This window comes from Meriones unguiculatus, chromosome 8, assembly GCF_030254825.1.
Source record: "Meriones unguiculatus strain TT.TT164.6M chromosome 8, Bangor_MerUng_6.1, whole genome shotgun sequence".
Taxonomy (NCBI): Eukaryota; Metazoa; Chordata; class Mammalia; order Rodentia; family Muridae; genus Meriones; species Meriones unguiculatus.
This window is the reverse complement of record NC_083356.1, coordinates 41,988,056-42,006,613: the sequence shown is the minus strand read 5'-3', so window position 1 is coordinate 42,006,613 and position 18,558 is coordinate 41,988,056. Positions and strand designations below refer to the sequence as shown.

General features: G+C 45.2%; 1 protein-coding gene across 1 annotated transcript in view; it reads left to right on the top strand.

The window, feature by feature from the left end:
* Fer1l6 (fer-1 like family member 6) overlaps positions 1-18,558 on the top strand; it is a 118,036-nt gene that overhangs the window by 40,196 nt on the left and 59,282 nt on the right. The window contains exons 16-19 of the mRNA XM_060389388.1: positions 4,695-4,814; positions 6,178-6,330; positions 12,598-12,775; positions 17,082-17,206. Of these exons, the coding sequence (XP_060245371.1) occupies positions 4,695-4,814; positions 6,178-6,330; positions 12,598-12,775; positions 17,082-17,206 (576 nt within the window). The remainder of the gene's footprint in view (positions 1-4,694; positions 4,815-6,177; positions 6,331-12,597; positions 12,776-17,081; positions 17,207-18,558) is intronic.

The window sequence follows — 18,558 nt, the reverse complement described above, 5'->3', positions numbered from 1 at the left end:
TTTGTAGATGCTAAAAGGTACCCTATAGATGTTCAGTCCCTGTGGAACGAGTGGTGGCCAAGAAATGCCAGCCCAAGTCAGACAGACCCTGAAATATCTGACCGTGAAATTTCAGTTCCAGCAAGAGCCCAAAGGAACATTTGCCTGACATTGTGATAATTCTGCCAAGGGAAAAACAAAAAAATCCTCTCACTATTTGACTTTGGGTCATGGGAAGCATTTAAAACATAACAGCAGGATTCAGAAAGATTTTTTTTTCTAGGATTACAACTATTTAACCCAAGTCCAGAGACTAAACCAACTGTCTCTTCCTTCACCTTTCCCCCAGGAGATCCAGGGGGGCTGGCTTCCGCCATCTGTAAGACCTGTGTGCTTGGTCCTTCTTCTCGGCCTTTAGCCGACACGCTGTCTATACCTTTTCTCTATTGTGCATTCGCTGCAGAGCTCCGTGCGCTTGTTTTCCACCAATCCTGGCGGGGACAAGCCCACAATGCCAGTGTCTCAATAGTGCCTTGGATTTGTTACTCTTCTCACCACAGGGAACGAAGTCTACGAGATTTTGGCTCAGTCACGGCAGGGCAGGTGTGGTGGCGTTCACGGCTGTGGGAGCACGTAGCTGGGGCTCTTCACCTCTCCACATTTCATGAAACAGAGAGGGGGGTGGCAGTGTGCACTGTGCTTCCTCCTTTTTATTCAGTCCAGGAACCCAGCCCAGCAGACGGTGCTATCTGCGTTGGGAGGGGGTCTTTTCTCCTCCTTAAACCTCTTTAGAAACACCCTCACACACACACACACTCAGAGTTGTATCTTCTATGACCCACACTTTCTTCTCCATCCTGTATTGCCATACCCCAGCTGTACTCACTGATCCAACGGAAGCCTGTGTATCAATGCTGACTCTTATCCCTCACTTCAAACCATCAGTGCTGCTCCCAGATCCTGTTAATTCTGCCCCTTAAGCGTTCTAGAGCTCACTTTACTTCTCTAGCCCCCGAGAATCTCTGGCATAGACTTCCCCTGGCCTATCTTCCACCCCAAAAACAAAATTTGGTGTGATCACTTGTTCTTAGCAAATCACTAAAGTGTGTCAATAATTCATAGGATAAAGTCTAAATTCCCCTTGCATGACACACAGACCTAGCATCCTGGCCTTGTCCTGCAGTATGTCCTTACCCTGGAATTGTGTTGCAACTAGCTGGACTCTCGCTGTTATTTGTTTTCTTATTGACTGATGAATTCTATACAAGTCAGCTCAGATTCAGATCCTCCAGGCAGCCTGACTTCACCTCTGTCTGATCTCATGATACTTTATACGTTTATTTGCATGTATTGCTTTCATTTAACAAGAATGTCAAAGGAAGCATCATGTCCAACTCAAGTCTCAGTACCCGGCAGACAGCCCGTATTCATTCTTTCACTCAACATCACCAGAAGGCTTCTTATGCCAGGCATGGAAAAAGTGCTAGGCACACAAAGCTGAAAGTGCTTAGTGTTTGTCTGCAAGGAATCCATAAATGGGCTGGCTTACTCATTCCATATTTAGCACCCTCTCATACTGTATGTCACTGTTGTGTAATAGTTATCTCTGACAACATTCGTTGTTCAAAATAAGGTCCCTGTCTAACTGAAGTTTCCATCGTAGTGAAGGAGACAGAATGCAGACAGGTAAACAACCCACACATAAAAATAATCACGGGTTCTGATTAGGAAGGGAAAATCGCTAAAGCCACAGTAAGCAGGGAAACACATGACAACATATAATACAATGGTGATGTTTAAACTGCAGCCATGAGGAGGCTAGGAAGAACATTAGAGCAATAAGAAGGTCCTTGTGCTACAGCCTTAGGGTAGACCAAACTTGTCATGTCCCAGGACTCCTGAGGAGCCATGAGCCTGGGGCACAGTGGGAGAGGAGAGAAAGCTATTAGAATGAAGGAGTAAGCACAGCCTTAGAAGTCACTGTAAAGAGACTGTGGGCTTTAAAATAAATCCCATAAGAGGAAATCGCATAGGTGGAATGGATAAATAAAAATTAGTATTTTCTTTGCTTCTCTCCTACCTTCCTTTGTCCCTCCCTGTGCCTTTTTCCTCCTCCTTCCTGTTCCCCATCGCTTCTCTTTTCTTTTCTTGACATGATCTCGTGTAGCCCAAGCTGAGCTCACATTTGCTGTGTAGTTGAAGATGGTCTTGAACTACTGATTCTCCTGTTTCCATATCCTTCCCAAATCCTGGGATTACAGAGGTGTACTTCCTTGCCTGGGTTATAAAATAGTTGTTTGGTATTTAAAGCACTCTAGTGATTCTTCCTGTTTCTCAGATAAGATGAGAAAGTGACACGAATTCTGGACTGAGCTGAAGATCAAGCCCAGGGGCTGTGAGATTTTTAATCAATCAATCAATCAATTAATTAATTCACTTTACATCCTTACCCTTATCCCACTTCATCTCCCGGTCCCACCCTCTGTCCATCTCCCTCTCTTTCTGTCCTAATCCTCAGAAAAGGGGAGCCACCCCTTCCCATCCACCCCAGCTCATCAAGTCATATCAGAGCTGAGCATGTCCTCTTCCCCTGTGGCCTGGCAAGGCAGTCCCTCCAGGGGGGAAGTAATTGAAAAGCTGTCAAGAGAGTCCATGTCAGAGAGAGCCCCTGCTCCCCTTATTGGGGAACCCACATGACACCTGAGCTGCTCATCAGCTACATCTTTGTAGGGGGCCTAGGTCCAGTCCATGCAGGGTCCTTGGTTGGTGCTTCAGTCTCAGCAGGCCCCTCCTGGCCTTGGTTAGTTGGCTCTGTTGGTCTTCTTGTAAAGCTCCTATCATGTCTGGGTCCTTTTCTCCTTCCTCCCACTTTTTCAAAGGGCTCCCTATGCCTTGCCCAGTGTTTGGCTGTGAGTCTCAGCATCTGTTTAGAGGTGCTGCTAGTTGGAGCCTCTCAGAGGACAACTCCACTTGACTCCTGTCTGCAAGCATAGAAGACTATCATTAATAGTGTCAGGGGTTGGTTCTCTCCTATGGGGTGGGTCTTGGGTTGGGCCAGTCATAGGTTGGAACTTCCATCAGTCTATCATATCCGCTCTATCTTTATCCCTGCACATTTTGTAGGCAGGGTAAATTTTAAGTCGAACTTTTTATGGCTGGGTTGATGTTCCCATCCTCTACTAGGAGACTTGTCTGGTTAGAGGGTGTCCTCTTCCGTCTCTATGGCAGAAGTTGAGCAACACCAGGAGCTGTGTGATTTTTTTAATTACCCTCTCCCCCTCTCCTGCTCCTCAGAAAAGGTCCCCTTTTCTGGTGTTGAGTAATAACTCAACACAGTTTAGCTTATGTTATTATAGTTGTTATTAAGTATGAGGAAGCTGAGTTCAGATACGGATGAGTAATCATGTAGTCTGGACAAATTTCGGCACTTTCTAGGTCTCAACATCTTATCTATGCACCAAAGGAGAGATAGCATCTAGTGTTTCCACATTCCTGTGTAATTTCTATTCAATACCCATTTCTTTTTTTAATATTTTTTATTTTAATTTTTATTTATTACACTTTATTCATTTTGTATGCCCCCATAAACCCCTCCCCCTTCCCTCTCAATCTCACCTTCCCTCCCTCTTCTCTACACATGCCCCTCCCCAAGTCCACTGATAGGTGAGGTCTTCCTCTCCTTCCTGCTGATCCTAATCTATCAGATCTCATCAGGTGTGGCTGCATTGTCATCTTCTGTGGCCTGGTAAGACTGCTCCCCCCTCAGGGGGAGGTGATCAAAGAGCAGGCCAATCAGTTCATGTCAGAGGCAGTCCCTGTTCCCATTACTTTGGAACCCACTTGGACACTGACACTAAGCTGCCATGGACTACATCTGTGCAGTGGTTCTAGGTTATCTCCATACCTGGTACTTGGTTGGAGTATGAGTCTCTGGGAAGACCCCTTAATTTTTTGGTTCTGCTGCTCTCCTTGTAGAGCTCCTGTCCTCTCCAGATCTTACTATTTCCCACTTCTCTCATAAGATTCCATGCACTCTGCCCAACAGTTGGCCATAAGTCTCAGGATCTGCTTTGATATTCTGCAGGGCAGAGCCTTTCAGAGGCCCTCTGTGGGAGGCTCCTAACTTGTTTCCTGTTTTCTTCTTCTTCTTCTGATGTCTAATCCTCTTTGCCTTTTGGGATGGGGATTGAGCATTTTAGCCAGAGTCCTCCCTCTTGATTAGTTTCTTTAGGTGTATAGATTTTAGTAGGTTTATCCTATATTATATAATTTATATGAGTGAGTATATACTGTGTGCATCTTTCTGCTTCTGGGATAGCTCACTCGGATGATACTTTCCAGTTCCCACCATTTACCTGCTAATTTCATGATTTTCTTGTTTTTCATTGCTAAGCAATATTCCATTGTGTAGATGTACCACAATTTCTGTATCCATTCTTCAGTTGAGGGGCATCCGGGTTGTTTCCAGGTTCTGGCTACTACAAATAAAGTTGCTACAAACATGGTTGAGCAAATGTCCTTATTGTGCACTTGAGCATCTCTTGGATTCAATACCCATTTCTATTCAATGGGTAATGTGCACAGTGTCAAATCCAAAACTAGTTTTGTGTGGATTTGTGAGGTTTACAAACACCTTCAGGACACTCCAGCAACAGGGCAGTGTTTGTTGCCCAGACTTCTAGAAAGATATACACCAACTCTCATCCTTATTTTAGGAGGCAATGGCCAAGGAGGCTGAAGGGGTCATTCAACAACAGAAGAAAAAGTTATCTCTTGATGAAATGATCCGGGAAACTCAGAACTTTGTGGAGAAAATCCGCTTTCTTGTGGATGAGGTAATCAACTGTACCAGCAAAGCTCATTGGGAAGATGGGAAAGAAATCTTCCCAGGAGGTGGGGTGAGGTGGAGAGGGCGAATTGAACGCTTCCTTTGTGACAGAAGGAGAAATTTAAAAATTAAGCCAGACATAGATCACTATATTCTCATAAAGTCAAGTATTCAGTAGAGTATAAAGCATGTTCCCTAATACAAGAAAAGTCCAAACAAGCATGCTGTTGATGGGAACTTGATGGGTTTTCAACCATAAGAGAATTTAAACTCAATAAAAACCAAACAGTATCTATTTTTTAAAGTTAGTTGTTAGGAACCTTTTCTAGTGTCTTCTACAATGACCTTGAAAAGGCATCATATTTGTTTCTGTCACATGCTCAATCTTTCTTGAAGCCTACAGGTGTGGACAGACTTCCTACACTAGTTTTTGTGGGGGATGGTGTTAGGAAAAAGTACATGTATTTACTTATTCATTGGCTCTTGAATGTGATGATTCTCTTGTATATTATTTGTTCCTTGGAAGTATATTAAGTAGTGAGACAGGTAATGTTAAACAGTAGGCAAGAGGGTTTCATTAAGAACATGGAAGGTTTGAGCCAGGCGTTGGCTTCCTGTCTGTAACTAACGAGGCCTGTGTCTGGAAGACTATCCTTTGCCTTTGGTTCCATATCAGATAGAAGGGATGGATGTTCCTTTTCACTACCAAATATGTTTATAAGGGGTGAGAAAGACAGGGAATCTATGTCCAGCTCAAAGCTCTATGCTTCCTTTTTGGGTAGTTATATTGGTTCAGAAAAGTACATTTCAAACACAAAATAACGAAACATTTGATATGGAAACCTGCATTTCCTTATTGAGTAGTTTAATTTTTAAATTTTTTAATTTCTATAAAGTTTAATAGAGTTTCTCTGAATGGCTGAAATAGAAGCCAGCTATTTGGCAACTAGATCTCCAAAAGTAAATGTGGAATGATTCCAAGGCATTAGTGCACTTGTGTTTTTGTCTTTCATTTGGACTTTCTGGAATGTTACACGGGTCTGAAGAAATCTAATGCTGTAAAGCTAAAATCTAAATTGGAAAAGAATCAATAGAAATCTGTAGGAAAGCATCCCTTTGGTATATCAAGAAAAGCAGGCCATCAAAGATGCTCCAACACACGTCCAGCAAGCACAAGCAAGCACCTGTATTCCTACCTCACAACCAAGGTGTTTTCCTCTTGAGGACGTGGCACTTCACTGGCTTGTTTGTACAGTTGGTTAAACACCTTCATTGTTTAACATGGAGACTGCAGAAAAAGGGTTCAGGTAAACTCTAGAAGCACATCCGTTAAATACCAACCTATGCGATCATATCCCTCCACCACGCAGCCACAGCACACTATCCCTGACGTCTTCGTTTGGATGCTCAGTAACAACAAGAGAGTAGCATATGCCCGCATTGCTGCCAAAGACCTGTTTTACTCCCCCGTCGGAGAGCAGATGGGCAAGCACTGTGGGAGGATCAAGACCCGCTTTCTCAAGGTAAGTCTGCTCCAGACCAGAGGAAGACCAACGTCTTTTACTCTGAGTGGCTTAGAATTGTTGGCACCTGTTCATGTCTGAAATTCTTCCCAGTGTTTTCAAGAACATAGACCAGCGGGAGACCTCAAGCTTCTCGTTCAGTGGTTTCTTCTCTCTTTCCAATTGCTATGTCTTTTGACACAGGTGGATTTCTCTTTCAATCTAATGACCCAACCCTCGAGCTTAGATTTTCACTCCTTTGGTTACTAGTGAGAGTAGATGCTTTTCCTCCTGTCATTTTCTCCTGTACAACTTTTCCAAGGCATCTTTTCACAGGAGTTTATATATATAAATAATGAACCTCATCCACACATACAATTAATACAGGGTTTTTTGGGGGGTTTTTTTGTTTGTTTGTTTTTGTAAATTCAAGACTGCCCAGGTGCTGAAGGCCTTTAACCCCAAATACTTGGGAATCTGAGGCACTTCAAGACTAGCCTGAGCTACAGAGTGAGCTCAAGGCCAACTTGAGCAAGTTAATGAGATACTGACTTAATTTTTTCTTTTTTTTTCCATTTTTTTTAATTAATTACACTTTATTCCCTTTGTATCCCCCCTGTGGTTCCCTCCCTCCTCCCATCCCAACCCCTCCCTTCCTCTACCCTCTGCATGCATGCTCCTCCCCAAGTCTACTGATAGGGGAGGTCTTCTTTTCCTTCCTTCTGATCCTAGTCAATTAGGTCTCATCAGGAGTGGCTACATTGTCTTCTTCTGTGGCCTGGTAATGCTGCTCCCCCTCAGGGGGGAGGTAATTAAAGAGCAGGCCAATCAGTTCATGTCAGAGACAGTCCCTGTTCCTATTACAATGGAACCCACTTGGATATGCCATGGGCTACATCTGTGCAGGGGTCTTAGGTTATCTCCATGCATAGTCCTTGGTTGGAGTATCAGTCTCAGGAAAGACCCCTGGGCTCAGACTTTTTTGTTCTGTTGCTCTCCTTGTGGAGAAAAAAAAAAGGAATGAACATGTTCAGAGGTAAAGAGCTTGCCTAACTGTGAGGCCCTACAGTCAGCCCCCAGTTTTGAAAAAAGAAAGAACAAAGAAAGGATGGAAGAAGAAAGAAAGCATTCCTTTAATAAGGTTATCAGTCATAGATTTAGGGACCATCCTATTTCGGTACAGTCATTTAACTAATTACATCTGTAATGACCCTACTTCCAAATAGGGTAGCAATCTGAGTATTGAAGATTAAGAACTAAAATATATGAATCTGAGAGGAACATAATTCAACTCATAACAGAATTCTGGGCAAATATTTACTGGCTGTGTGATCTTGGACGCATTGCTTAATATTTTTCATCTTTCTGAAGAATGTTTATTCTATTTTTCATCCTCTATGTGGATATGGCTGTGCGGATTAAGTGAGTAAATTCAAGCACAGAACAAATACTTTTGCCTCCCACAGGGTAATCACTCAATAAATAGGAGTGTTCAAACAACCGGAGATCCAGCATCCAAGAAAATGTTGTTAACCCCATCAGAACTAATCGGTTATTGATGGCTGTGGTGCTTAATCTGACTAGATTTAGAATCAACTGTGAGACAGAGTCCAGGCGATTGTCTGTGAATGTGCTTCAGAAGAGTTGAACTGATGTGGGAAAATGTGCTCCATCCCACAGACTGGGACTTCAGAGTGAACAGAAAGGAGGGACGGGGGAAGGAGTTGAGCACCAGGATTCATCTGTCCCTGATTTCTGATTGTGAACCTGATGGACAGCCACCTCACCCTCCCTCCTCTAGAGGGATGTAGCCTGAATGTAGCCTCTCTTGACCAGGAGCCAAAATGAATCCTTTCCTGAAGTTGGCTTTGTTGGGAGGTCAGCACAGCAATGAGAGAAGGAACTAATGCAATGGCTTTGCTTGTTTCTTTCTGTTCTGTCTGTAAAATAATTTTAAAAATCTGTTCCTATGAAACCGTAAGTGAAGGGAGGGGGGCGATATTTTTTACCCAAGTCATTCATCCCAAATATCAGAAACTTTTTTTTTAAACCTTCTCTAGTCAAAGATTGCTACAGGAGCAAGAAGGGTTTGTCTTAAAAATAGCAAATCATTTCCAGAGGACCCGTGCTAAAAATACTAGAAAGCGGTGTGAAGTTACCCTCTGCTAAATATTGTGGTGTATCCTGGCTCCGTACAAAATTAGAACAAAGAGCATCTGTCAGATCAAGCCAGGAAACAGGTACAGCTGAGGTGGGAGAAATGCCTTTCCTGAGGCACCCAGCCTGTGTGTTATCTTTATCAGTGTGGTTATGGCTTTCTTTCCCTGCATTTTTCTTTTGCCACTGCCATTGCTATGGATGAAAGCTACGTCTGTTTGAATTCAGGTACTATGAGGGGAACATCTTGAAAGGATGATACAGCAAAACCGTTTTTGTTCCTATTTTGATTGTTACCTTCTATTTCAATTCCCTTCCTCCCACCCACCACTTCCTTTTATTCCCCCCCCCTTCCTGAAATAGTAGTTTGAAAAAAAAGCCAAGGTTATGGGAGGAGACCCAGTCTCATGCTTCGTTCCTAGTGGAGAATTCAGAAGTGGAAATAAAAAGCATCGAATGTAAATCTCTGAGCCAGAAATTCCTCAAAGTTTATTCTGTGGCACAGCTTTCTGCTGAGTAAACATCCCCTAAACATTTAAAGACCTGTAGGAGGCTGTGGTTGTCACACAGGGAAGTCGTAGAGTCTCATGGTGCCCAAGGGTCAGAAAATGACTGCTAGGAACCCTACGGTCAAGAAACATCCGATTTTTTGAAAGCCAGGTTTGTCAGCTAATTGCTCCAGGGTATCTGTTTACATTTGTATTGATTACCCTGCCTGTTGCGGTGCCAGAACGCCCCGAAGAAGCAGCTCAAGGGAGAAAGAATTTAATTTGTCTCACAGTATAAGGTGACACAGTCCTTCATAGAGGGGTGGGGAAGGAATGGTGACTAGAGTGGGTCTGGGGCGACAGGAGCTCATACAAGAGGCTTCCTGTGTATACAGACCATGAAGCAGAGATAATGAAACAAAACAAGAGGAAAGATCATCTTCAAAGACCTGTCTGTTAATTAGGCTACAGAGCCAAAGTTTCTATAGCCTTCCCAAACAGTGCCAAGGGCAGGGAAATTAGTGTTCAAATGTTTAGGAAGGATATTTTACCTCCAAACTCTAGCAAGGACTTTAGTGAGTCTTTTATTCTTTCTGCCCCTTTTAGGAGGTGGGAGGTAAATGAGGCATGAGAAAGGCTAAGCCTTGAGCATAACATTTCATGAAGGATTTTGATGTGGGCTCTCAGAACTGTTTATGTGCCTCTCCATTCTTTATTGTTTTTTTTTGTTTGTTTGTTTTTTATCTGTTCTCCATTCTAGTCCCCAAAGGTTGCATAAACCAAACCTGGATGAGTGAGAACAATTTTGATTTAGGAATGCTTGTCTGGAAAATTCCTATGTTGTGAACTTTAGTAATACAGCAGTGATCCTGTGGAAGACTTTCGCAGGATTTGAGTTGGGTTTTGGTTCTCAGTGTAAGTGCACACACACACACACACACACACACACGCACACACACACTCATAGTTTGTTACTATTGAAAGGGTTAGAATTACTTTGTAACCTATATGTCTTCTAAAGCCTATAGTTTTGAGTTTTAGGTCCAGGTTAAGCTAAAACCTCTTAGTACCTTTCCAGAGAGTGAAGAAATGTGACCCTATCTGTGAGGACAGATATAAAAAAAGGGCAAGCAAGCAATGACCTTCACTCAGCAAAAGAAGGACCAGACCCTTGTCCTTGAGATAACGTTTCTTAGCAACGAACCTAGACTTCTTCTGAGTAGCTTTTGACCTCCAGCCAAAAGTCTGTAGCCCCTAATCTTCAAGGATGAGCTAACTACCCCCACCTTAAAGTGCAGCTGCATCCACACTTGGCAGGACTGGCCAAGCTTGAGCACCTAAGAATAACCAATTATCTTACTTTATAACTTCTTCATCCAATCCTAAATTGCCAAAACTGCAACTTCAAATTTCCTGCATTTTTTCTTTTAAAAACCTAAAGGCCTTTGTCTCCCAGTGCCACTCTTTGCTGACCGGCAGGGGTGACCCCGTTGTACAATGGTTAATAAACCTCTTGCTTTTGCAACAAGTCTTGGTCTGGGGGAGTTTCTGGGAAGGGCGCAATTGAACTCCTGAGCTGTGAGACCCCAGGTCTTACATTTTCAATACAAAGTAATGATGTTTTCTGTTGCTTATCATTAAAGAATAAGGAACGTCAGCCTAGTATGGAAGGATTATAGCCTAGTATGTTAAGAGCCATGCAACTTAAATACTTAAAACTCAGGTCTGTAGGCCTGCAGGCTCAGTTCTAACAGAAAGATGTAAGGAAGCTCACGCTCCACCCTGGACCCACGGAGTCAGAGCTGCCCTTTAATGAGATACTCAGGCAATGTGTGTGCACAGGCACACACAACATGTGTGATGAGCAGAGTGGAGTTCTGTGCAGAGCCAATGAGTGTGCGCGCATCCTTTCTTGCTCTGTGACATTAGGTAGTTGCATTTATTTCCCTGAAATTCATCTTCTCTATTTCTAAAATACACTCGTTAAAAGTATTGCAGAACTATTGTGAGATGGAAACAGTGGCCTGTTACACATGAGGAGATAAGACTTTCTGCAGGAGGAAAACATCAGGCCAGGGCCTAGTTCCTGTAAGTTCTCAATGGGTGTAAAGCATCATTATTTTGGGGAATACAATATTTATTAAACAAACATTTGCTGCGTTCTCTGGCACCAAGTATTCCTTTTTAAGTCTTGGAAACATCACTGTGATGCACCAGACTTCCCCCCCCCCCAAATCCTGCCTTTGTGAACTGATGTCTCCAGGATGGCTACAAAGAGCAGAAGAAATGCTGTTACTACAACAAAACGCCTCTGTGCTGTCAGAGTGGATCACCTTCACTCCAGCCGCGTAGTCCTGTACAGACACTCTCAGACACATCCAAAGGCGTAGCTCACTGATCTTTTAGATGTTTATTAACCCAGTCAAGTGAACAATAGAAACCACGTATCCGTCTTTTGAGTGAGTGCGGGTGTCCAGATGTGAGCTCTTGGAGGACCTGGCTGAGCCTCAGTACCCGATGCTCCCTGGCCCCAGTCCATTGGCCAAAGCCCAGCGCCACTTGCAGTGGTTGAGTTGTTCCGAATCCGCTGCTGGAATCTTCAGAGCAAGCTACAAAGGCAAACGGCCATATTAAATTTGCAGCCGGAGCCTCCCCGTGGGTGCTTTGGAAGTTGTCAGAACAAGGTCTGGCTTGTGGTAGTAGGACTTCATGGTCCTCCATGGAAAGAAGTCAGTGCAGGGGAGAAGTTACTTAGAGACAATTCTAAAACCTGCCATGAAGAGGCGCTTAGAAGAGTCAACAGAACCTGGAGAAGTCACCATGTCTTAAGTGTCATCGGCCCTGCTCAGATGCCCGCAACACAGCCAGAGCTGGTACCTGGAACTGTGCAGGTGTGGACAGGTGCAGGTGTGCCTAGGAAACGAAAGAGGTATATTGAATACATCAGTCTCTGTCCTTGTGGTCTTGGGGTGTATGAACCCCCACAAATACATTTGCACACACACACTCACACACCATATTACATCTGAATTCATCAGAAGGAAAGTAAGCAGAGAACTCAGGGAGCCTAAAGCCATACTGCCTGAGGAGGATGACGGATCTGAAAATGTCTGCCAGGCTAACGGGCCAAGGAGAGTAGGCGGGTCTTCCCTCACACAGAGCATGAGATAGGAGAATAGGACAGGCCATCCTGAACAAAGTGAGGGACAGAAACCCGAATAGCGGAGGTTGCGGAAGGCAAGGCTAACTGAAGAGCCTGAAGAGGCAGGCTGTGGGCTCAGAGCCTAGAGTCTACATTTGGAGTGATCAATCCCAGGCTCTAGGCTTGGGTGCCTCAGTTAAAGACTAAGAGAAGATAGACACTTTCCTCATCTATGAAAGAAGGCAATAAGCACACCTGAGTGATCCAGGGCCTGGCAGTGGTTATCAGAATGCGTGTATAAGCTTCGGGCCTCCAAACCAGGGTAGTCCTCCAGAGTACCATTGGGGCCATTTCTTTCACTTTTGTGATATAGACAGAGCCGTGGGGTGTGGCCTTCTGTACAAAGCTTGAGGTATATGTCCAGGAAGGACCCCTTTTCTCAGAAGAGAGCCCATGCTTGCCTTATGGAAATAAAACAGCCTTCCTTGTCCTCTCTCCCAGCTTCCTGGGAAACGGCCAGCTGGCTGGACTGTTCAGGCAAAAGTGGACATCTATCTGTGGCTGGGCTCCACCAGATACTCCAGTGCCATTTTGGACAACTTGCCGGCAGGTTATGAAGCAGAGATGCCCTCCAAGCCATCTGGCACCTATCACCCTCCATCGGCCCTGCTCTACCAAGGTATGGTGCCCACAGAGCAAAGGGGGGCAGGAGACATCTCTGACGTGCTTCTGCGTAAACAGTGGTGGGGACAGTTCACGCGTCTGTGTCGTTTTAGTTGGGCCCGACTCCATTGCCTTCGTTAGTACAATGACCAAGCATGCCCTCCTCCCAAGTGGGAAGAGATGTCCCATTTAAAAGCATTACACCTGGAGTAAATTTTATGCATTTCTCTGAGTAGAGAGAGAACAGTGTGGATTTCTTGGTAGATGAACTGCATTAAAATAAGTTTGCATTTTAAGCAGGACTTTCTTGTGCTAACATGACTCACAAAATTAAGGTGGGTTTTTTGTTTGTTTGTTTTTGTTTTTGTTTTTTCCTTTTTACACAGCATTGAGGTTTGAATGCATATCGCTTCAGCAGCCCAGTACAAACTGAGGTTGGGGAAGTCACTGATGTTTCTGCAGCCCAGTTTCCGGCTTGGCTGCTACTTTATACAAAGGCAGCATGTTTTATGGACCTATTTAATCCATACGGTTACTTTCATCACCAACATGTTTACATTTCAATAGCGTTTGAATCCCATTTTGAATATTAACGCTGACATTTGCATTCTGCTCTGTTTTCAACTCACTTTTGTGCTTTTTTAGCTGCTAACTCCAGACAAAGCAAGCCGCTGTTTTATCTTCACTTCCCCTGAAGTTGAGTTTTGAGTTGAGCCAAAGCTGCGAATGCTGCAGACACACTAAGTTTCCTCTGTTGCGTGACATCCCTTGGTGTCAGTTGACCTTGAGTGACAGTGCACTCCAAGCAGCTCCGTAGTGAGAGAGGGACGACAGCCTTGTGGAGATGCGCACACAGTGGTTCAGCTCATAGAGTCTGCACTCACTGTCAGCGCACAGTGGGTTATTTTGGGAGGAAAAACATAGCACAAAGTGCCAAGCACCGAGCCGTAGTACATGCTATGCCTAAGATCTCATTTAACCTCGGGAAGTCTTTAATTCACAGATGTGGAGAATACATTTCTGAGACACCCAGAAATTGCCCGGGATCACTCATCCGCTGAAGGATTGGGCAAACCATTTCCAAAACTTTCTTATCTGCCTTCTATTAAACCACTGAGAGCTTTTTATCTTAGGGTAAATAACACCCACATCGAGCTGGCTCCTGTTTCTGTAGATACAAACAGCTACACAGGTGCAAAGCCCCAGGCCTGTTCACTGTTTCAGCCACTAACAACCCAGAGGAGAGGACAGAGGCTTTTCTGAAGCTTTGAGAGGCCGTGCGGCATGTCATTTTTATGGAGTTACCTAATGACCTTCTGCCAAGCACTGACATTGGTGGAGTTGGCTGCCTTCCACGCCGACTGGTGAATTTTATGCTCCAGAGGATAGCCATTCAGCAAATAATTACCTTGCACCTATATCTGGAAGGCACGGTGGAAAACCTGGCAGGGGGTGTAGAGATGAGCAAGAGGTGATTCTTTCTTCAAGTAGGACATCCAGGTGTGGCTTTCATATCCACAGGAGGCAGGAGATGGGGCGACACAGCATGGGGAGGGAATCAGGCAAGGCATCTCAAAGGAGCAGAGCTGGTAAGATTCAAGGTTTCTGAAGAAACCCCACATGTAGGCTAAGTAAATGGCGCCCCCTAGAGTTGTGCAATGTGCTGGTATGTAGCTTCAGTTGGAAGAGCTGCTAAAATCCCAAGGTGAGTCACCCCAGGGGTAGCTGGTGGGTGTTCTCTCAGGAATGGGACCCCCCCAAGTCCAACTGAGGAATCTGCTGAACTTGGTAGTGTGGGGACTAACGTCTCCCAGCTGACAGCTCTGTGACACCTGCGGCGCACTGCTTTGTTTACGGCTGTCATTTTAAGGGACTCTCTTGTCGGCAGAGCCCAACCTGTCAGCATCAGAGTTAATTGGTGTCTATGGAGACAAGGAGGGCTTTAGAAATGAGCCCCGAAGAATCACTTCTCTCCGTCTGCCGACTTGCTTACTTTGCACAGCCTCGCATTGTAAGAGCCGGCGTGGACTTAATTAGGCAATGTGCACAGCTCAAGTTTCCTAATTGCCTGCAGGATTAAGATGGGGATTGAAAGGGTTGCTACATTCGCGGGCTCCATGCTGGACCTCACGTAAGCCAGACAGTGGCATGGGGTAGAGAGACAGAAATATTCGGGTCGTAGGACACTCAACTAAGAAATTATCTTTGACATGTGGCCTTCCCTGTCCCTCCACACCCTGTCTGTCAGAGTCAAGTTCTCCACCGTCCACATAAGGCTGCAAGGTCCTACCCACTCCTCATTTTAATTCCTCCACCGGTGTGTGGCCAGCTGGCTCTTCCAATTTTCAGCTACAGGGGGCACTGTTGTCTCCTTAACTCCATCCCTTACATCTCTTCTGGCCATTGAAAGCTTGACCTACCATTTTATCCTCCTGATATCTTACTCTGATATCATCTGCTACTAAACACATACACACATACACACACACACACACACATACCTTCAAGAGTCCTATGTGGCCTACTGCACTTTTCAATGCTTCCTGCACATCTGCAAGGTTGAAGTCATGTGACTACCGCTGTGTGTGACCCTTACTTCCACACAAAGTAGCCAACTTTTTTTTTTCAAATTTTTTTTGAAACTGACTAATCCTATATCCTTGCTATGGCTGTTTGAGGCTTGCATCCCTGCCTATCCAACACCACCCTGAAGGTCTCTGCTCAAAGCACAGAGCCACCTCCCCTGGAATCAGCTCCTTCGGATTTGAATATTTGAATGTGCTTTGGTGACTATGACCTGTTCTCTAATCTTATTTCACAGGAACTATTTGTGGTTGTGCTATTTTGCCTTATTTATTCCCACTATATACTAGATCCTTGACCCACTGCTTCTACTTGCTTCACCAAGCTGCCTGGCACCTCTCCTGTCTGTTTCTGCTGTGATGATACCCAGGTTGCTTCCAGCGGCTCACTGCCGTGGGCGACATGGCAACAATCAATAGGAAGAGCACACCAGCCTCTTCAGGACACCTCAGTCAGTACTAGGCACCGTCCTCAGCCCTCGGCCTTCCATAATAGCCTCATAGGAGTGATTATGAGCCTCCATTTTACAGATGGCTGTGTTCAGGTTCCTGCGTAGACATGGGGGGTTTATGCCTAGCAGTTGCTGGAGGGGAATTGATGAAGGTTTGGAGTGAATGTTCATAGGGTATTTGTGGTCTTCCTTTAAGTAATTAGAACCCGTGGGTACACCAGGGCTCCTACACAGAAGTTCTCCTGCCAACACAAAGACATAGATTATGCTAACATAGCACCTTTCAGAGATGTGGAAATGGGTGGGTATGGAGGCAAAAGGGATTGAGGGAATGTGAATACAAGAGGTTAGTTGGAAGGCCCAGTGGTGATGAGATCCATGAACCAAAGAATGTGGCCAGCTGACCTGTCATTCTCCATTGAATGCTGACCTCCTCCAAGCTGTCTCTCCCTTTGTGTTCTGTCCTATCCAACATGTGCTCTCTCCTGCTTTGTCCCCCAGACCCTTTGTCCAGATCCCTCACACCATTCACCACACCCTTCCATCACTGTGATGTGGTTCTCATCTATCTTCTGCCTTCCTAGGGATCTTCCAAAGACAGGGACAGTTTTGGTCCTGTTTCTATCGACTGGGCCTTAGAGATCAAGGCCAAAACTCTACATAGTAGTCACACAAAATGCCATTGGTTAGCAAAGTAGAAGAACAGATGGATGGATGACCCAATACATCTATTGAGTTTATTAAAAGTAAAAGCTATTTGTAAGGCACCTTATGCACCTGAGTACGAGCCTGTATTTGCATGTGTGCTCACAAGCGCATGATCTCTCTCTCTCTCTCTCTCTCTCTTGTAAACAAGAGATTCCTAGGGAGCCAGGCTGCTTCTTTAAGCTTGCTAAAACACAACAGTTTAGGGAGAACCGGTGAATTTTGAAATTAGGCAGAAGAAAAATCTGGGCTCTGTTCACTTGGGAAATTACGTCATCCATTTTGGGGTTATTTTCCTCATCTATTAATGAGGAGATAATTCCATATTTCACGTGGTTATTGTGATGACGATTAAGAAATACAATGGGACAAAACCTCAGGGTGGAATGTGTGCTTCCGAAGTTCTTGGCACTAGCTCCTCTTCTCTGTCTTCACACTTCCACCTGGCCACGGAGGAGGGCAGGCCTGATATCACAGCCATCTTTTGGTGGACACACAGCCTCTTGGCACTTGCAGACACACATTCACGCGTACTACTCCTAAAAGCCTATTAACATTTGCCCTTTCCATAATTTCTCCACAGCCCAGCATGTCTTCCAGCTGAGGGCACACATGTACCAAGCCCGGAGCCTCATTGCCGCTGACAGCAATGGACTTTCAGATCCCTTTGCCAAAGTCACATTCCTGTCACAGTGCCAGACCACGAAGGTAACCAGAGAGCCAGCAGCCTCCCTGCCCCCACCCCACTGCTGCTGTAGCTGATGCAGAGCAGAGCAAAGCCTGGGAAAGAAAAATGAGGACCACACCCATCTCCACTGCCCGCTGCATCTCCCAGTGCACAGTCAGAAGCCAGTGGGCCAGGAAGGACAGGCAGGGGGGATCTATTGGTCCCCTTGAGCCACTACCGAAGACAGATAGACAAGTCCTAATGCCAAAACAAGGGCAGAAAAAAAAAAATAATAAACGGAGCCTGGCATGCCCTGGGCACCTGCAGGAGTTCTGGGCACAGAAAGAATGAGAGAGGAGGAACAATCACAGACAGCGTTCCTGACACCTGAGTCTGTCATCACCTCAGGGGACCTGCTGGGGAAAAAGGGTCTAGCTTTCTGATTGGGAAGTTCTAAACTTTGCACTTATCAGCTAGGCTGCTTCTCAGAGATGTTGTGCTTCAAGCCCTCTCTCCTGGAGAACACCCCTTGATGACAGGTGCTGTTTCAGGAGATGGGCAGATGGTCGCTTCCTCTGCTTCCTGACTACCTCACACACTAAGCTCTAGCTCGGAAAAGGGTTCCTAGTCAGTGGAAGTCCTGCAGGATATCTTCTCCCTAGGTCACACTCACGAAAGCCTTTCTTGTTCTTGAGTTGTTGGCTGGGGAAGGGTAAGATCATATAGAGTTGGCCATCTCAGATGCAAGGCCATCTTCTGCTTTGTCTCCTCTGTAGCTGTGTGTCTCCAGACAAATGGCTCACTAGGCCCCAGTTCTGTGGTTCTAAAACAGCTGTTGTGAGGAAGTGAAAAGTTGGGTGTATAAATAACCAATGAATGGGGGCCATTACATTGGCTGATGTCAAGAAGGCACACATTCTTTTCCAAGACAAACCCGATGACCTAGTTGATGGATTTAACTATATTTTGGTTTATCACACAGAAGCCGAGAACATGATGGGAACCAGCACCTGTGCCTGTTGAGTACTGGTTCTGCATGGGCTCTAGGAGACAGGGAGTGGGCTAGAACCTGATCCTGCAGACAGGGAAGTGGTCCTCCAGGTGGATAGGCTGGTTGTACTGTGCTCATCAGCCCTTTGTGCAGGGCTGAGCAGAGGCCTACAGGAGTCACATGGGGAGCTCAGTTCATCTGTCTCAGAGAGTCCTTGGGAGGAAGGTGTCTCCAACCTTATTCATTGTGTAAAGGGAATGAGAAAGCAGAAGACCTTCCTCTCTGATGATTTTTGAGAGGACGCACATGGCAGTGATTGTGCGCTTGGGTCCTGGAGAGGGGCAGTAGATAGCTCTGTCTGTAAAGCGCTTCTCGTGCAAGCATGAGATTCTGAGTTTATCG